The 20,370-nt window shown below is 37.9% G+C and overlaps 1 protein-coding gene across 1 annotated transcript in view; it reads left to right on the top strand.

Moving 5' to 3' along the window:
- Positions 1-20,370, top strand: part of LOC149255559 (uncharacterized) — a 161,269-nt gene that overhangs the window by 74,061 nt on the left and 66,838 nt on the right. Inside the window, exons 6-7 of the mRNA XM_089457248.1 lie at positions 4,187-4,278; positions 4,816-4,941. Coding sequence (XP_089313374.1) covers positions 4,187-4,278; positions 4,816-4,941 — 218 coding nt within the window. The remainder of the gene's footprint in view (positions 1-4,186; positions 4,279-4,815; positions 4,942-20,370) is intronic.

Raw genomic sequence — 20,370 nt, 5'->3', positions numbered from 1 at the left:
ATTTTATATATCCATTTTGAAGTGACTATTTGTTTTGTCACTTGGTGTAGGAACACTTTCCCAGACATTATTCTTCATAATTAACTGGTATTCTTCCTGCATTGCATTCATCCACTCTTGATGTTTCGTTGCTTCTTCATAGGAGGACGATTCAACTTCAATGAGTTGCGTCATATATGTTGCATATCCAGAATACCTCTTAGGTCGTTTACTTTCTCCGACTGTTACTTTTGTTGTATGTCCTGCTTCTTGTAGAGTTGTCCTCAACCAAGTAGGTCTCTTACGGATTTTAGGAACAACAACTTGTTGAATAGGCTCACTAGGTCCTTCAACATCTTCTTGATTTGATGCAAAATCTTGACCATTATTGTCCCTAGAGATATCCTCAAAAATGGGTACCTCTTCTTCATTATTTTCAACTGGGACATCTTTTCATTTCTTGTAAGCCACATTTTCATCAAAGATGACATCCCGACTTACTTCAATACGATGATCCTCTTTAATGTAGATTTTATATGCTTTAGATGAAGCACTATATCCAACAAAGATGCCCTTCAGACTGGTAGGATCCAACTTCTTCCTTTTGTCCTTTGGAATATGCATATAAACAGGACATCCAAATATTTGAAGATGACCCACATTCAACTTCTTTCTTGTAAATGCTTCTTCTGGTGTCATGTTGTTGAAAATATTGTGAGGAATTTGGTTCTGCAAGTAGACAACTGTTACACATGCTTCTCCCCATAAGAATTGAGGGAGATCTTGATCATGAAGCGTGGCCCTGACACATTCTTCAATTCTTCCTTTGAGCCACGCCTTTCTGTTCAAGATTATAAGGAATAATTACCTCTCTCTTAATCCCTGCTTCTTTTTAAAACACTATAATTTCTTTGAAGGTATATTCTTCACCATTGTCAGGGCTCAGAGTCTTGATCTTTCTTTCTGTCAGATTCTCGACTTCATTCTTAAATTCTTGAAACTTCTCGAATACCTTATATTTGTTCTTGAGGAGATATAACCATGTTTTTTTTATAAATCATCATTGAATATCACATAATATTGATGCCTACCAAAATATTTTACTGCCATAGGACCACATACATATGAGTGTGTGAGATATAAAACTTCCTTAGGTCTAGTATCACTTTTTGCAAATGGATTTTTCACATTCTTGCCTAGAGCACAACTCTTTTAGGTCCCTTTATGTTCTTGCTTCAATTCGGGTATGCCATTGACCATTTGATTTAGAGATGGAAAAATCCTGTAATGAAGATGTCCATACCTTCTATGCCATAGTTCAGAAGGGCTCACATCTAAGTGAACTAGGGCTTGAGATAGAGGTGTAAAAAGTCTATATAATGTTCCCTCATGAATCCCAATTACCCTAGCATTATCAATACTAGAGTCCTTACCCAAACCAAAACCTTGTCATTAACAAAAGCAATTCTATCACCCTTATCCTCTAGACAAGAAATAGAAAGTAAGTTTTTCTTCAAACCTGGCACATATAGAATCTTGTTGAGGTGAATACTTTCACCGGACACAAGCTCCAATGAAGTAGATCCAATTCCTTTCATTGGATAGCTCTTCTTGTCTCCAAGTTCGATTGAATGAGAGGAGGTTCCTTTTGACCTATGTTGCAGGAAACGTGGGGGGGGGGGGGGGAGGGGGCGTTTCCGACTGGAAATTGGGACGAAATGCGGAAACGCGTTTGGTACGTCTAGGAAACGCGTTTCCAACCGTACTGACACGTTTCCCGAAACAGAAACGTGGCAGTACGGCCGGAAACGCGTTTCCCGGCCGTACAACCTGCGTTTCCCAATTGAATTGTGTTTTTTTTTAATTTTTTATTTGAGGGAAACGTGGCAGTACGGCCGGAAACGCGTTTCCCGGCCGTACAGCCCGCGTTTCCCAATTGAATTGTGTTTTTTTTTTATTTTTTTTTTCAAATTTGTTTTTTAATTTTCTAGATGTGTGTCTAAAGTTATAAAAGTGAATTTTTGCCCTAGTGTTGATATGCAGTTCATGGTAATGTTAAATTCTTAAAGTAAAAGTGATATTCTCCTTTATTTTTCATTTTCATCCTTTTACTTAAATTTTTAACATTACCATGAAATGACTCAGGATGTTTGAGAGTGGTTTCGCCCTCATTGGATTTCATATGGAGAAAGTAGAATTTTAGATCTCACTCAAAATCCAGCAGACTTATTTGTTTTTCAAGATTTCAGGATTGGATTATTGCAATGTTTCCATTGGATTTTATCATGTACTAGGGTATGGAACTTGTATTTAATCAAGAGAACCAAGCCCTCTATGCAGGGGAAACTCCCAATAATCAAGATCATGTAGGGTACTAGGGTATGAAACATGTATTTAATCAAGAGCACTAAGGTCGTTCGACTATGTAGGAGGAGACTCCTAATACAACAGTGGCCCTTCTAAAGAATGGGATGTGGATGCAGAAAATCCTGATTTGGATCTCTCTCTTGCAGCCTTATAGTCTTTATTGTACTTGCAGCCTCATATATTAATATAAATAAAGGTTGATTTTGAGATTTGGATATATAATAAAGGTTGCTTTTGGATATTCCGATATTTTTATTTTCATTATGTGATCATTCATGAGTAAATGTGATGTAAATTAAATCTTAATGTTTAAGTGTAATAAATTATAATGTATCATTTATGCTTTATGATTGCACACACACACACACATATATATATATATAAATATTTTCTATATATATATATTTGCGTTTCTCCGTTTCCAAAATTTGGGGAGGTCGCGTTTCGTATCGCTTCCCGTTTCGGAAACTTGTACCCGTTTCCCCGTTTCGTGCAACTTAGCTTTTTGACGAAGTCTAGAGTTAACTGCATTCACTTGTTGTATGTCTAGAAGCACCAGTGTTAATAACCCATACATTCTCGTCCTTGAAATTCCCAGACAAAGCAGAAAATAAACTTCCATTTATCACTTCTTTTGCAAGCTTGGAGGTGATCTGAAATATGAAATCCTTGATGGATGTAGCGAGATTCCCAAGAAACTTGAAAGCCTTCTCCATAACCCTTGCCATAGTGCCAACTAGGATGTGATCTTCAATCTCCTTGCACCTTAGCTTTGATTCCATGTTGGAAAATCAAGAGACTTGTAGATTATAGATGATTTTCCTTATCTTGATAATTACTTGTGATATTTGTTGGCTTCTTATTATTTATTATATCTTGTTCATCAAGCAATTACCAAATAATGAAGATCACAATGAGACAAAGTACACAAGATATAGGTTCCAAGCCAGGGAAAAACCCCTCCAAGGAGAAAACCCAAAAAGAAAGCTTCTCTTCTTATAGAATCTTCTTACAATGACACTTCCAAGACCCAAAAACCAAAGCTCAAAATCCTACCAAGCACCAAGTTAGCCCTCTAGCAAGATCTTCTTCAAGACAACTTCAAAACTTTGACCTTCTGCAGCTTCACTCTAGAATTTCGTCCCTGCAACTACACTTTAGAATTTCTGCCCTGTAATTTGAGCCTCCTGCAACTAGCAGCTACGCAAAAACCCTAGCAGCTTCACACGTGTGGACAAAAAAAGATATAAACCCAAAAGACTTCTACTTCCTCTTCCTTCTGTCGTCCTTTTAGCTCTTTCTCCTTCTATTTATAGCCTTCATGAGAGGTCGAGTAGCCATCCTTTGGGCCGATTTCATCTTGCCTAGGCCGACTTGGTCTTGGAGGAATAAATGGCTTTTCTTGACTCAAAATAAATATTTTCCTTTGTTACAAAGAATCCAAATGGGACTATAATACATGACATGAATTCTCCTTTGTCTTAGAAGGACCTAGAAGCACGAAGAACATGCTTTTGACCTAGACTTGAGCATGAAACCCATGCTTTGAATAAAATGATTTTTTTTTTCTCTCTTTATACAATATATATATATATATATATATATATAATTTGATGATTACAGAGGTCATTATGAAGACTGAAACTAGTTACAATTTCCAATATAACCTTGGCATTTTACAAGCCTCAAGGTGACTTTTGACATAATTCTATCTCTTTATGTAATGCACCTTTTAATAATTAATATCCTAAGTTCTATAATCTAGGTATTTATATTTATGAATTATGTTTATTTTTATATAGATAACATTCTTCTTGACCTAGTTGTCATTGTTTGGCAGCTTACTGGACATCACTGAAGTCATTGTCGGGCTTCCTCTTATCACTTCATCTCGCAATTTTGCCTTTTGGCTTCGTCTTACTCAGGCTACAGGTTTGTATTTGTCTTAGTAATATAATATCTGATGTGCATGAATATTCTCCAAATTTCTATAATAACATCCCGAGATTAGAGTGAGTTGTAACTCCCATTTATGTGGATTCTATAACTGTAATTGGTGAGATGGACCATAAGAAAAAATATTGTTTTGGTGAAGCAATGCAATCCTCCTTAGTTGTTTATAGCATAAACCCCATGTAAGGATGGAACAAATGGGAAGTTCTGCATGCTTGACACATGGGATAGGTACATAGACATATTACGTTTATGTAAGTCGAACTTAATTATATGGGGAAATTACACAGCCTTATCCTAAGATGCTTTTATCAACAGGGGCTTCTTTAACGCTGCTTAGAATTATTGTATGTGCAATACACATATTATAGAATACTGTTTCAGAGACTGTAACTGTTTTAAGGCTCAAGCTAACAGTAGACAGATATGTGCGGACAGAATATAAATCTGCATTCCAAACTTTTATTTGTTTTTAGCAGGTTGTGAGAGTATCATTTTACTTCTTTTTGCTTGCAGGCAAGGAAGCTGAAGTCCTCTTGCAAGACTTTCGAAGGGCAGATGCTGGTGAATCCGTCAGTGGAAAAGGGGCATTTTTCAAAACATGGAATTTGAAAATTATAGAGATGGTGAAATCATTACCAAGTAATTTATATCCTCTCCAACTCATTCATCTCTCCATTCTTTCATGCATACATGTAGATTTTGTATTTAAAAAGTTTTATTTTTTGGTTTTATGAGAAAACTTAAAAGATTGTACAATTACTATTTCAGCCAGAAATGCAGAATATACATAGATGTGCACCATGGCACTCCAAAAATGCTCTCTTATCAGAGCATCCAGGAAAACCTTTCAATCATAAAAATGTCTGCTATCAGTCCTCTAACAAGAAGCCATTTCAGGCTTTTACAAACAAGTCATCTTAAAAACATCATTTGCTTGGAAATTAAAACAGATTTTTTTGTTCATATGTCTCAATCTGCCCTTCCTCAGTGGGAGAGGCTAGTCATATAGGTAACTGTCTATGGCTCCAAGCTGGGATCCAGCTTATTCTTATTGGAGCCTGTAGCAATGTGAAAAAAAAAGACACCTTCTTTGGAAGGGAATCAACATGAACATGTAAAAAGGAAAGTTTTATGGAATTTCTGTTTAATTCTTTTAATTATTCTATTATAGGAGAGGGTCATATTTTGTAAGTTATTTTTACTATTGATCCAATTTAGCACAATTTTAGAGTCGCCCATTATCTGCAACTGGATCAGACCTTTTGTTGATTTTTGTGTAGCATTGGGAGGTAATCCCGCATCCCAAGAGGCCTCCTAAGTGAAGCGAACAAAGTTCCTTCTACAGATTAATTACTCCAAAAGACTTGGAATATCAAGATATCCATGAGGATACAAATATTATATATTAAATATGTGAATAAGAAAAGAATGAGAATGATTTACAATGAGAATGAGAGGCTTGCTTATATACCAAGCAAGTGTCTCTTCATGAAGAATCATGTCTCATTTAGACATGCCTCTTCAACCTAATTACAATTAACTAATCATTATTTACGATTATTATTGTTTACATTATTTTACATTATTTATATATATTTTATTTGTAACATTCCCTTCTTCCTCAAAAAGCTTTGTCCTCAAAGCTTGTCGATGAAAAAGGCTTGATCTCTTTTTTGGGTTCGAATGTCTTCTCATCTCATAATAGTCATCTTCATCGATACAAGTTGATATGATCTTCTTAGTGACAAACAAAATTGTCGCACTGAGAAGGGATCAGACCATCCTAGATTAATCTTCTGTGGAATATTCTGATCACTGGAATCTTGTAACGACTTGTCATCGTAGGATTGGATTGAGGTTACATTACTCTTCTTTGGAACATCAGTTTGTTGTTTCTGTTCTGAATGGTCCCGATACATAGCATGGTTGAGTTGTCTACTCTCAAGATTTAGATGCCGATAGGGAACTTTTTTGGTTTGATTTTCCCTTATTGGGCATGCGACAATTTTTATATTTTCTTCTGGCGAAGATGTTGTAGAGTTGGTTATGAAACATTCACTGGGGGTCTTTATTGTCTGAACTGCAACATCTAAGTGTGTCGTTCCTTCAACTGACTTGTCTTCGTGAGTTTTCATATTCACTGGGTCGGTATTCGTTCCCTTATTTTCAACTTGAATTGTTGCGATTAGAAATTTCGATACTTCTTGAGTGAATTGTTCCAACTTATCTTTTAATGCAAGCTTCTTAATTTGAGTGAGTAGACTTTGATTATGGTTTCTCAGACATAAAAGTTCTTTGATTTCTGATTTATCAACTTTATTTTCAGTGTTTTGAAATTTAAGCTTTTCATCTTTTAGATCTCTGATTTGTTCTAATAAATTTTTATTAAGGTTCTTTAAACGCAAAGTTTCCTCTTCTTGTTTTGATAAGTGCTTCTTGAGTTCTTTTTTTGTGACCTTAGTCTTTTTCACTTGCGCCAGTAATTTTTCGACGTGGTCCTTGAGACGAGAAATTTCTTCGTCCTTTTCCATTATTTCTTTGTAATGCATATCCACAAGATCTTTATGTTCGTGTTCTAACGCTTTCTTGTTTTGCTGGATTTTGACTATTTTGCCATTCTCTTGATCTTCTTGCACTTTCTCGGTACACTAGATTACATCATTCTGTGGGAGTGATGATGGATGTAGAGAATGGAATAGGGATTCCCGTCTCTTTTTCTCCTCAGCATATTGTCGCTTAAGTATTGTGATTACTTGTTCTACATTTCTTTGGAATTGTTTTTGTTTATTACTTAGAGATTCCATATTTATTTTTTTTCACTTTTTTTTTTTGTTTCTTCTCAATATTTTTTATTTTATTTTTATATATATAATTCTATTTCTTTTATATATAGAATTTGTTTTTTTTGTTTTTTTGTTTTTCAACTTTATCTAAAATATATATTTTCCTTAGATTGAGTCACGTAAAGGTTTTAATGACTTGAACCCCTTTTTTTTTTCTATAAACTTCCTTTTATCTATCTATCTATCTATATATATATATATATATATATATATAACTTATAGAATCTTTTTTTTTTTAACAACCTTTCAATATTTTATAAATGATCCCTCTTACTTCGTAAGTTTGATTTATTTATAATTTAATAATTCCTTTTGCACTTTTATGGAAAACCTTCCTTAACAAAACTTCACTTAATCTAATATATTTTTTGGTGTGTTAAATAAACTTAACGGCCACGATCCTTTGAAAAGCTAGTTTATAGAAGGCGCTTGCAGTAATGTCCCATCGATTCAAATCTCCAACGATGGTCCTTAACGATTTTGAATGTTATGGTCATCAACAACGACAACAGAGAAGGTAGAAGTCGTGGTCGAAAACGAGGGTCATCTGTCACGGATTTGGTTATAGATGACTGCGGACAACGACGTTCGGGAGTAGTGCAACGAAACTGATGGTGAGCCTGCTTGCGTAAATGGGCTTGACCACGGCCTTGGCAATGGCGTGTGGATCCGACAGTGAGAGATTTGACTGTGGAAGGCAGCAGGGATAAATGCAAACGACAGAGCTATTGAAGGGTGCAACTACTATAGATGTTTGTGATTTTCGGTGTTTGAAGTGAGTTGTGAACGGGGTCGGGGCTTCGGTAGTGTGGATGGACGGAGGATGGCGGTTGAGAGGGTTGTTTAGGTAGCGGTGTATCAGCGGTAGCTCAGGGAGACGGTGGACTCGGCAACTGGTGCAAGCAATTGGGGTTGGTGGTATACAACTGCAGCTACGGATGACAGGTAAGCAATTTTTTTTTAATATTTTTTATTTTTTATTTTTATTTTTATTTTTTATTTTTATTTTTTACTTTTGAATTTTGTATTTTCTCTTATATATATATTTTTTATAATTTTTTTTTCTCTTCCCTTCTATTTTAAATATTATTTTTTTTATGTATTTTTTTTAAAAATAGCTAAGGGCTTGGTGAATCGGAGGAATGGAGAATCTCCAAGACTCCCAAATATATATGCTCTGATGAACGACGGAGAAACTCCCAAATTGTAGCGAAACGCTTGAATTATGACAGCAACAAAGTTGATGACGATTGATGGCCAAGGGCTGGTGACCGGAGAACGAGCTTTGTGCAGCAGTGAAGCGGCCAAAGGGTCGACTGCTCTGATACCAAATGAAGCGAACAAAGTTCCTTCTACAGATTAATTACTCCAAAAGACTTGGAATATCAAGATATCCATGAGGATACAAATATTATATGTTAAATATGTGAATAAGAAAAGAATGAGAATGATTTACAATGAGAACGAGAGGCTTGCTTATATACCAAGCAAGTGTCTCTTCATGAAGAATCATGTCTCATTTAGACATGCCTCTTCAACCTAATCACAATTAACTAATCATTATTTACGATTATTATTGTTTACATTATTTATATATATTTTATTCGTAACACTAAGTTGGCCTAGAATAATTATGAAAATTAAAATAAAATAAATATTTTATTTTGGGCATCACGTAGGCTCAAGAAGTCAAATTGGCCCCACCATGAAAGGGTGTGACCTTTGGTCAAAACCCATCCATTTGACAAGTATAAAGTTATAAACACACAAAGAGACATCCTCATTTCGACCACTCACTCACAACAACATATCTTCTGAAGCAGTTGCAGAAAGGAGCAAATTAGAGGATGAATTGATCAAAGTTTTCTGAAATTTGACTAAGCTTGTCTGTTGGCCAACATTGACTGGCGGGAACTTTGACCAGGTTTGACTGGTATTTGGGCATGGATTTTGGCACAGATTTCTATACAATTTATGTAATTGTGAACCTTGCTGAAGAACAATTTCTATTAGAAGAAAAGTTGGTGGGTTTTCTCTCAAGTTTGGGTTTCCAAGGAAAATTTGTTGTCTCTATTGTGCATGCTGTCTCTTTATGATCTTTCTGTTTTCACTGTATTACTGTTGAGATTTTCTGTGTATAATTGCTCAATGATATCAGTGGCTAGAAAGATAAACTTGTAAAAGATCATTAGGAAGTAATTATCAGATCAGAAAATCAGTTTCTATTATTCATCTTGTAGAAAATTCAACATGGTATCAGAGCCTTGTTAAAAGAGTAGCCATTGAAGCCACATTGAGATGGACTTCATGTATGGAGCAAGTGAGCTCTAGAGAGAGCCACAACTGTCCAAGAAGAAGGCCAAGTAGGAGTTTTGGTCTAGAGTCTTTTTGTTGTGAAGGCTGAGTTGAATTCTAGAGGAGCTGAGGTTAAGTTCTTTCAAGCAGAAGAAAGTTGAAGTCTATTCTGTGTTGAAGGTTAGTTGAGGGCTTCAAGGGCTGTAGGGCCTACCTGGGCAGTCGTATGAAGAATAGTACAGACCGAGGTTGGTTTGAGATCTGTTCATGGCCATCTGTGATTAAGGGTTTGTTCTGTGTTAGGATTAGGGTTGACCCCAGACTGCCCTAGCCCTAGGTCTAGGGCCGCAGGATGATTTAGTAGGCCGAGGGCCTTAGAGACAAGAAATAGAGTAAGCCGAGGGTATTCATGGAGGGCCGAGTGCCTCTAAAGCTGAGTGATTGCTGATCGAGTTATATTAATGATTGTTGTAGCAAACCAAGCCTGGAGAAAAGGAAGATTAGGCCTGCTGTAGCAGCTCAGTGATCTGGTTAGTGCTACAATAGTGGATACTAGAAGCAAGGTTAACAAAGTGAAGTCTGTTGGTCAAAGGAAGTAGTTGACAACAAGAAGATAAGTGCCTGTAGCATCAAAGGAAGGATAGCTAGATAAGGCTACCCACAAGTCTATCTATGCTTGTAGGACAACCCAAATGTGTTTAATGTAACCGCAGATTGGTACAAAGCTAAGGAAGGACATCTAGAGGCTGGAGTAGGGTTTGTATGGTACATTGAAGAGCAGATCCGAGGGCCTTGGGGGTTGCAGTAACTGGGTCAAAAGGTATGTTTGCTTGAAGGTTGAACTGAGCTTGATTGAGGGTTTGATCAGGCAGGTTGAGGACCTCAGTCATGCCAACTATGAGTTTTTTTGTAAGAGACTAAGTACTCTAGAGCCAGTGGAAAGGCTGTTGTAGGTGTGAGCAGGACTTGCTGAGTTGATTGCAAGGAAGAAGGTTGATTAAGGGCTAAAAGGAATGATGTCAACAATCTTCATACCATAGAAACAAAGTAGATTTCTTCATCAATTCAGGGTCTCAGTATTCCTTTTTCTAAAGCTTTTGGTCATGCAACGTATACGTACACTTCGACCATGCAACACACTAGCAAACTTCGGTCCTCTTCATCTTAGCCTCTTTCATTCTTTTGCAATGTATAACACTTCCTTTCTATGCCTCTTTGTACTTTCTCATCAATAGAGATTGCGAATTGAATTCATGGATGATGGGTGCTCCAATAGGTCGAGTGCTCTTGCTAATATATAGTCTTTAAGTGGGACGACATTCCTTTATTGAGGCCGACTTGATAGGAGGCTAGGCCAACTTGATGGAGGAGGGACATGACACAATTTTGACATAAAAATAATTTTCTTTCTTGGACACAATGAGCCTAAGAAGGGTCTTTTACATCATGACTTTAACTTTTACTCCCTAGAGCATTGAATGGGTGCTTTTGACCTAGATGTTGATTTGGGGTAGCATCAGATGTGCTCTAGCCACGAAAATTGGTGGAGAGGATAAAGCACATGAGATCTCCAATACTCAGAAATGGTTTGGGCAGATTCTAAACAATTTGGGAAATATCAAAATAATTAATATTTTTAATAGAGTCCTTAAGTCTAAACTTAGGGAAAATAAAATATTAATGTGAATTAATATAAAACTGTGTTAGAAGGGTCCAAAAGTCATGGATCAAGCCAGAGTTAATCTTAGCCATTGATTAGGGACTTAATCTCGGCCATTGATGTGTCAACTAGAAAAGTATAAGAGGAGGCTTGAGGGTCACTTGGAGGATACACTGAGGGAGACCAATCAGTTCAATTTTTGGATTGGGGTTAGCTGAGAAATTGAACCAGTGGTCTGGTGAGTAGTCAGGAGGCGGCAAGTACGGAGCAGAGAGGCGGGATCAATCACTGGAGATCAGTGTTGAGGTAGAAGAGACAGACACAAGGATTTTTAGGTAGATGCAGAGGTAGCAGAAGACTGTGCAGTCACTAGCTGGGCCTGCGTGAGTGATGTAGAGAGGCCCAGGGTTGATGCAGTCAAGCAGGGGCTGACGCAGAGGGTTTGAGAGCCACGCAGAGGTCAGCCGGGCTGACGCTGGGATTGGGAGAAGTGTTGGAGAATTATTTCTCTCTGTGGGTAAGCCAGTTTGGCACCCTGTTGTACCGAAGAATTGCTGAATAATAAAATCCTCCCTTGCTGCACTAGTTTTCCCACATTGGGTTTTTCTGGGGACTATTGTCCAAAATATCTGTGTCAATGTGTTAATGCTTGTGCATATGTTTGTTTCTGTATTACGGTGTGATATCTGTAGTAGTATTTATTTTAATGTTTATTGAAGTAATTTCATAAATAACTTATTGTGGAATAAGTAGGAAATATAAATTAGTTGCTGCAGTGATAGAATTTTCACATTAGAAACAAAATAAACAAAGCATGAAACCCATGCTTGATAATAATTTTTTTTGTTTTCATTTTGACAATATTTTACATCATGACTCAAATACAATTATGAAGACAATACTAGTTACATTTTCAGCACTCCCTCTTAACTAGAGAGGTATTAATAATTGGTCAACCGATACAAGGTTGACCTTAATTTGAAATGTTCCAAGAAGAATACAAAGAAGAATACAACATACACAATGCTTGGGATACTCTCACTGTCAAGGTATCCTCCCAATAGGGACTATGGTGTCATCTAGACATTTGCCACTATAGGTACCATCAAGCCACAACCCTGGTATCCATCCAATTGGATATAGATACCATCTAGATCTCCATGCCTTAACACTAACCCTTATAGGGAGCCAGGTATCAACACTAAACCAGAGCTCCAACCAATACCCTCCCTCTGGGATCTAGACATCAACTGAGATCTCAATATTAACCAGGCCACGATGTCTTGCCAAGTACCATCATACATGCAGTTTTATGGTACTTCATCTCTCCCTCTTAACCAAATCAGAGACATTTATCAATATACCAATTTTTCAGGAAGAGATCAACACATTCACCAATCTGAGCATGCTCCTAAAACTAATTTCTTGTTGGGAAGAGATTTTGTCAAAACATCAACTACTTGTTCATCTGTTGGCACGTACTGTAGCTTCATGACCCCAACTAGTGTCAAACTTCCAAAGTATATGTTCTTGTATGCTAGCACAAAACTTTGGGGTCTTCAACTATTCTGATGCTGCTCAGGTCATCACAATATGCAAATACATCTCGATGAAAGCTTCCTTAAACTTTTCTAGCAACACCAAACTCAACCTCAACACTTTCCAAAATATCCAATTTCTTTGTTCATAACTTCATTAATCACAAATAACTATCTGTAGCGCTTTAGCCTTTCTCCAATATTACTCTTTCTTCAAGGTCTTTACTATAGCTGTTACAATATGACCTCCTTCTCAACTGGGGAGTCTTTATCCAAGCTTCTTCTCTGCTGGGGACAAAATCATCAAGTTCAGCCACACAGGCTCTTTCTCTTGCATCAACACATCATCAAAGAACTTCAGCCTTCTGGAACATCATTCCTTCTATCCTCTCTTGACAACATGGTCATCAACAATGTATACTTCAATGTTACCAAGATTCTTTCAACTCCCTCTTTTCATCATGCTCAACATCATTATCAAGTCATCATCAAGTATGAGGTACGTAAGCATCTTCAACATTCTGCAAATCTTCAACAACAAGTTCAACCAAGTACAAATATAGACATGAAGTCAACTTTATCAATTGTTAGCATGTCATCACAATGGGAGCATAATAAATCAGACTTTAAAACTTAAACCTAGTTAGGTTTACAATCAACAAGGGCTACATCTTACATGCCCTAGACTTTCACAACAATCTATGTTAGGGTTTTGTCACAAATCCTAGATTCCTCTACCAAAACTAAACTTTATTTATTAGCAATTAAATTCAATCATAGTGAAACCATTTTACATCTAGCGTTTCATTATCATGCCCTAGAACATCATATCAATCTCTACTCGGGTTTTTGTCATAAACCCTAGATAGAAACATCAAAACTTGAATGTTAGATATTCAACAATTTTGACCAAGCTAGGGTTTCAATCATACAGAAGCATATACACCTAGGGTTTTCCTAAAGATATTTCATTAGCTCTTGCAAGGGTTTTCTCATAAACCCTAATTCATCATACACTAAAAATCTAGGGTTTCATCTTATATTATTGACAACAAACCCTAAAAGGCTAGGGTTTCATCATCAAACCCTAAACATCATAACGCTAGGGATTTTATAGTGAACCCTGAAGATTAGGGTTTTACCAAAGTGAACAAAGGAGAGATAGTACGACGCAGGTTGATCAATCATCCTAACAAATAAGAATGATTTTATAGCACAACTCTAGACTTGAGAGAGTTAGTAATGTAAGACAAAATGATCGTACCTTCTTGATGCACATCTTTATAGATACCTAGAGTTGCTCTTACAAACCTTGTAGGGTTTCCTATTGAAGGACTCCCTCTAAAACTTCTTACAAGTCTTCTTTTGAAGACTCCCTTTGAATCCAATTCTTACTCTTTAGAATATACCTGCAAGTTTTCCTTCAAAGGAAAATACAAGAGAAAGGATAACAATAATAAAGCTAAAGAAATCAAAATAGAATACTTATCTTTTATGAGGAGAGCTTTCTTCAACATTGCTTTATGTACCTACAATAATTTTCATGACAAGTACCATCAAAAGTATACAAGTACAAGACTATGATCTAGGGTTTTTATCAAATGAATTCCTAGGTTCCTAGGTTTTTAAGTACAAAGTCTAGACATCATTCAATTTCATTCTTACCAAGGATTGCCATATATCTTGGACTACTTATAAACCCTAAACATTATGGGATAAGGTTTCTAAATAAACTGAGGGATTTCATATGAACTATCTAGGATTTTACAATCCCTAGATACAACGAGAACTTGCAAATCTTAGGATCTAAAACAAATGAACATGTTATACATACCTCAAAATTACTTACCTTAGACTTGAAGATAAATGTTCCATTTGGCTTGTTGCTCTCCTGGAGGCATAATGTTAGATGACTAAAACATAAAGAGTAATAACAATACTTACTTGAATTTGATGAGGACTTCAAGTTGGTATGCTTTCCAAGATATGTAGACTAGGTTTACTTCAACAATCTTCAAATTCTGAAGTTAACCCTTTGAATAGGGCTCTACCAACCATTAATCATATACTACTTGAATAGTCTTCAAATACTATGATTCTCAATTTATAAGTATGCTCAGAATGACTAAAAATGAACTGCTCTGGATGTTATAGACTATCACTGAATGGAGGCTTGAATGTTCACCAAGAAGTCGACTTCTTCATCACTGTTCAAGTTTGGACTTCTTTTGTATATAATCCATAGGTTTGTGACCTCTATTCCATTTATCTCAACTTCTATATAAAGACTAAAGCTTGGTGATAGGCCTTCTTAAATAGGCCTAAAGTATCTTCAAACAGTTCGGTTTTGGTCTTAACAAGGGCTTCTCAAACTTAATTTGGATACCTTGTCTTTATGCTCAGAACTTGAATTGCAGACCTTCTGATGTGACACCAAAATCCAGACTTCTTTTGATGGTTTCAAACCTTCAAATTTATATACAAAACTTCACTTTTTCTCTCAAGAATTTTAGTCTTGACTAGGCTTATAACCTAGCTATTTGGATTTCCAAAAATGCTACTCGGGTCCCTTCATTGATGTGGCTTTCAAGTTTAGGTTAGCGACCTTAATCATCCAGGTGTGCGGCATACAATTATGCCCAAAAAAGTGCTCTTTTACAATTCGGTTGTTTATCTTCCTAGGAACTTGGCCTTGAGGACTAATGCATGTAGTCTTATTGTGATCCTCTAGCTGCATTTTTATACCCCCGTCCTTAGCTTTGATACCATGTGTTAACACCCAGGTTGTTCCCTTTGACTCTAAGGGAATACGGCCGGGGTAACCACTAACCAATCTTTGGATTACAGTGCCTAGCCACACTGTAATCAGAGAGGGCTCTCTCTTTATAATTTGTCTCTGTTCTGTGGAGATTTTAGGCTAGCTATGAAATGAGGGTGCTTAGTTTTATGCTTTGGTTGAGGGATATCTTTCTGTACTTGAAGTGTGCAATCTACAGATGAGTTTATTTCATTGGGCAATGGAGTCTGTGGCTACAAGTGTTTAGAAACCTTGAGATGATTTGCTGAAATTACAGGGCCATTTAAATACTTCATATAACAAAGTTAGATTATGATGGTGACATGTGAACAACCAGTGAAAAGCATTCAAGAATTTTCCACTAAGCTGGGGTGTGGGAAGGAGATAGATGCCTCAGGAGCAAACTTGAATTCCTGAAAATATTTATCACAGTGAGAGATATAGCTTGAAAAGTGTAGCAATTAAGAATTACACCTTATTTACTCTATCTGAAGAAAACATTTATAACAGCTTAGATTGAGTTCAGGGTAATCTGTGATTAAATCCTGGAACTATTCTTTTACTTTGCCATTAAGTGTAAAAACTCATAAACATGAAAGAAGGTGAAAGACTAGAAAACATATAACATAGAGTTTTGAAGAAGACTTATTGTGCTATGAAATATGCAGGAATCCTGTAACAATCAGCCAGCCACCACAGTGCATCAAGGAACACAGAGCTTTGGAAATTCCATCCACCTTTTGTATTATTTCTCTGAGAGTTGTACAGCAACAGAAATATAGAAATGAAATCAACCACCACCCCTTGCAAACCCATGCGAAGGGGACTTTATAGAAATGTTTATACAAAATATCTCAGGCATTGAGTCATCTGAGAGAGAAATATCTTCATTACTTCGTACAGAAAAGTAGAAAAGAAGTTATTACAGCTTTGAATGCAGCATAACTGCTCTTTAAGTCTGTCAGAGGATATTTTGACCTTTGGAGGTCACTGAGTCGGTTGGAACGCTTTGCTTTAATGCTGGAAAATGTGCCTTTACGTTTGTTGCGCTGTATCTTCTCGGCCTTGCCACCTGTGACTGTGCTTGCTGCTGTGGTGACCGAATAGCCCTGCTGAGTTGGCTCAGCCTTTCATCCTTCCTTTGTATGCTTATCTACCAAAATTTTCCGTGTATATGATCACTTATAAATTTGAAAAAATTTGACATTACAGGTTCTGGCTTGATAATATTAGCTGTGTTAATCTGTTCCAGACTTCCTGTGTGGGCAATTGGTGCTTCACAATTGCCTCTATGGTTTCATCTGCTTCTGTATATTTATAGAAATTTGGAGGTACATCGAACAGATGATTGATCTCGTTCATGATGAAGAACAGGTTTTCCACCCTATTGTAAAGAGTCTGCCCTGATGCTGGCCCTGATTCTGCTGAAGTGCTGGGCTGTCCTGCAATTTGACTTGCAGCAAAGGCATTGACCCTTTTAGCATAATTTTCATGGGTAAGCAGTCTTCCCACACTGCTTAGTATGCTGGGGAGGCCTCTGTTTTGTAGCACCTGAAACTTGTCCATGAACCTGTTGATTTCGGTCTGCATATCTTGGGTTCTCCTTTCTAATGTTCCAACCAGGTTTCTTAATGTCAGGACCCTTTTAACCATTGAGATTGTCTCAGTCCTGTGAGCAATTCCCATGGTGGTCAGTTGAGAGCTTGTCCTGTTATTCAATATGTTGATCATCCTATTGGCAGCATCAGGCATGTTGCCAAGGCTTGCTCTTGCTCTGTGTATCTCCCTATTTGCCTTTGTAATGAGTGCTGATTGTTCATCTATGGTCTCAATGAACTGCCACTGATCAGTAATGGACTGGCCAATATTGGCCCATAGGACTGTTTTGAGCTCTGCTGTCACCTTATCTAGTGTGAGCTCTTTCTCAAGCTCAGTTATTCTCTTTTTGAGAGCTTTTATATCTCTTTCCTTCTCAGCCACATTCTGTTTGCTCTTATCATATCTTTCATTTACTTTAGCCAAAGATTCTTTGGCTTGATTAAGCTCTAACATTTGAGCTTCCAGGACTTGAATTTCATTTTGAAGCTTCTGCATATCCAGACTATGAGTCTGCTCTGTTGTTGGTGCAGCTGTCGATGTAGTTGGTGCTGTAGGTTCTGTTTGCTGAGGAGGAGGAGCAGTAGTTGGAGCAGCTTCCTCAAGGTTGATTACTTCAGGAGGAGGCTGGGAGGTTTGACCTTCTTCTCTTTGTTTCAAGGCTTCCTGTAGTGCTGCTTTTGCAGCCTTCGATTCTCCCAGCTTTTCTTGAGTTTGGATTAGCTGTTTGTACAGAGATATCAACAAGGTTGTGGCCTCTTGATCATGTCTTTGCTGGGCAACATCATCTGTTTGAGGGTGAATTCTGGCTGGGAGTTTGATCTTCCTCCTCAAGGTTGCCATGTCTGCATCCCTCAATTTTAATATCTCTTGTATGCCCTAGATATCTTTGGGATCATGCCCAATCTCTATGATGATGTCTTCTAAGGACCTAATTCTGTTGTCCTTTGCTTGAGAGGATGCTTTCTCCAACTCAAGCTGAGCCGCTGTGTTGTTAAGGCTATTTTGTAGCCTGTAGTTATCCAATGTTTGGTCTGCCAGGGAAGCATAGACCATCTCACCCGTTTGCTTATGCAGTTCTATTTTGTCCATTGGGTGGATATCCTTGGCAAGGACCTCCAGGTTAGTCCTCAAGTAGTCAGAGGCAGATTGGGGCTGTACTGCTGTTGGCATAAAATGACTCATGATCATTTTGCCTTCCTGCACATCATATGCAGACATGAGTCTTTGCTGATTGGTGGGAGCCATGTTTAACAGATGGTTATACAGCTGTATCTTGATGGGCTCATTTCTCCTCTTAATGTCGATGAACTGCTGTTTAATACTGAGTCCACCTTCCCTTTGCTGATTTGAGGAACTCACTTCTCCTCCCATTGCTCTATCCTATTCCTGTTGAAAGGAACTTGCTGATGCTTCCCTGCTGGGTGGGACCATACCAAAAGACTGTCCTATTGGCATTTCTTCCTCTGAGAAGGGATTGATTCTCTGTCTTTTCTCCCCATGAGTTGCTGATGTTGTAAGGGGAGTCTCTCTGTCCCTTTTCCTGCTTGTATCCTCCTTTTGTGGAGTTTGGAGGATTGATGCCTCAGCTGAAGTTTCTTGCCTTGGAGGCACAGTTTGTTCAGTGGATTTAGGGGCTTCCACTGTTTGCTCTTGCTGGACAGGCTGTTCCTGCCTTTGTTCTTCCTGTTGTTGCTGTTCTTCTTGCTGCTGCACTTCTTCCTGCTGCTCCATCTCTTCTTGTTGCTGCACTAGTGTTTCCATTTGCTCTTCAGTCATAGGAGGTGGCTGTTCCATCTGCTTTTCTTTGCCTTTGCTGGATGTCTGTGGAGTATTCATGGCAGCTTGCTGATGTGTTGTTGAGGATGAGGCAGCTGCTCCAAGTTGTCTTTTATATGAGAGGGGGACCTGTCCACAAGTTTCTAAGTCAGCTTCTTTTTGAATATTTCTAGCCTCTCTTTCTAGCAGCTCTTCACTAGTAATTTCCTCTTCTAGGGTGCCCTTTTTCCAGCTCAATGCATTGGCATACTGCTCAATCTCAGGCAACCTCATATGTGAATAGGTACCCAATTTGTATCTTATCCTGCTGAGGGAAACAAAATGATTGGGGTCATAGGGTATCCACTCAAAACTAGTTTGCAGTTTGAGGGCCTCTAGGATACTATTTGCCTCTTTCCATCCCTCCTCTTTTTTGTTATATAGGAAAGGGCCCAGCTGGCTCCTTACCTTCAACTGCGCCTTCTTGTTCTTACTTTGGAAGTGGAGGTAGTCGGCATTCCCAAATTGCCTGAAGTATTCTAGGGCAAAAAGTCTCATAGGGACATACCTTGGCAGCCTATAAGGCTTCAACTCACAGCCATATACTCTGATGACTGTGTGGTCTTGGTAAAAGTACCAATTACCAATGCTGTAGGTTTTGTTTAGATGGAGAATTCTCCTCATGTCATCAGTTAACCTTGGAGGAGAAACACCATACAATAATGTCATAGCTGGATGAATGAACAAGTCTATGAACTCACATTATGTGTATGGTGATACAGAGGTGCAATGAAAAACAGAGGTCCAAAACACAACTGACCTTGGATTCCCCTGGGCATTAACTTGCTTCAGGGGAATGAGGAAGCTGCCTGGTTGATAAAACAAGAATAGATGGTAAATGTACGAAGTGTATCTGAACAGTCTTTCCCTTTGCAGATTCATTAGCTGGTCATGGATCCTATCTGCAATATATGTGGCATAGTCATAATGTACAGCTGGAGGCTTTCCAGGAGAGAATATAGACAACATTGCCATTATACTATCATCCACATCCTCCACTCCCCTGAACCCTAGGACATAGCTGATCAAATCCACTAGCATTCTGCCCAATTCATTTAAGTATGCATATCCAATAGGAGGAGTTCTGATGGCTTCAGAGCCTGGTTGTATAAACAGCTGATTGATTTTGATGATCTGGTCATTTGACAACTTAGTCCCCTTCTTTATCAAGTTCTGCATGTAGAGGGGGGTCAATGGTTTTGCAGTGTGGAAATGCAGCATCTCATTTATGCTCTCTGGGGTGATATGGAACAGAATTGAGCCTGTGGGGCTGAGGACAGCTCTTTGGCATGGATCATAGCACTCCTGGCATCTGTGGATCAATTCTGGCATAGGATTTACCTGGGGGAGGTTGTAGATGGGCAAGTTTGAGTCCCAAATCCCTAGGATATCAGCTCCACTAAGGTGCTGGGCTTTCAACTCATTTAGCAACTGAATATTATATTTAGAGCCTATTGGAAACCAATCTAACATCTGATAATCCATATCTCCCAGAGCTTTCCATTCTAACTCCCTGTGAGG

Source organism: Pinus tabuliformis, chromosome 7 (assembly GCF_031772625.1).
Source record: "Pinus tabuliformis cultivar Carrire ecotype Pingquan chromosome 7, CPIR1, whole genome shotgun sequence".
Lineage (NCBI taxonomy): Eukaryota > Viridiplantae > Streptophyta > Pinopsida > Pinales > Pinaceae > Pinus > Pinus tabuliformis.
The sequence above is the reverse complement of the archived record's forward strand: the minus strand, read 5'-3'. Positions and strand labels throughout refer to the sequence as shown.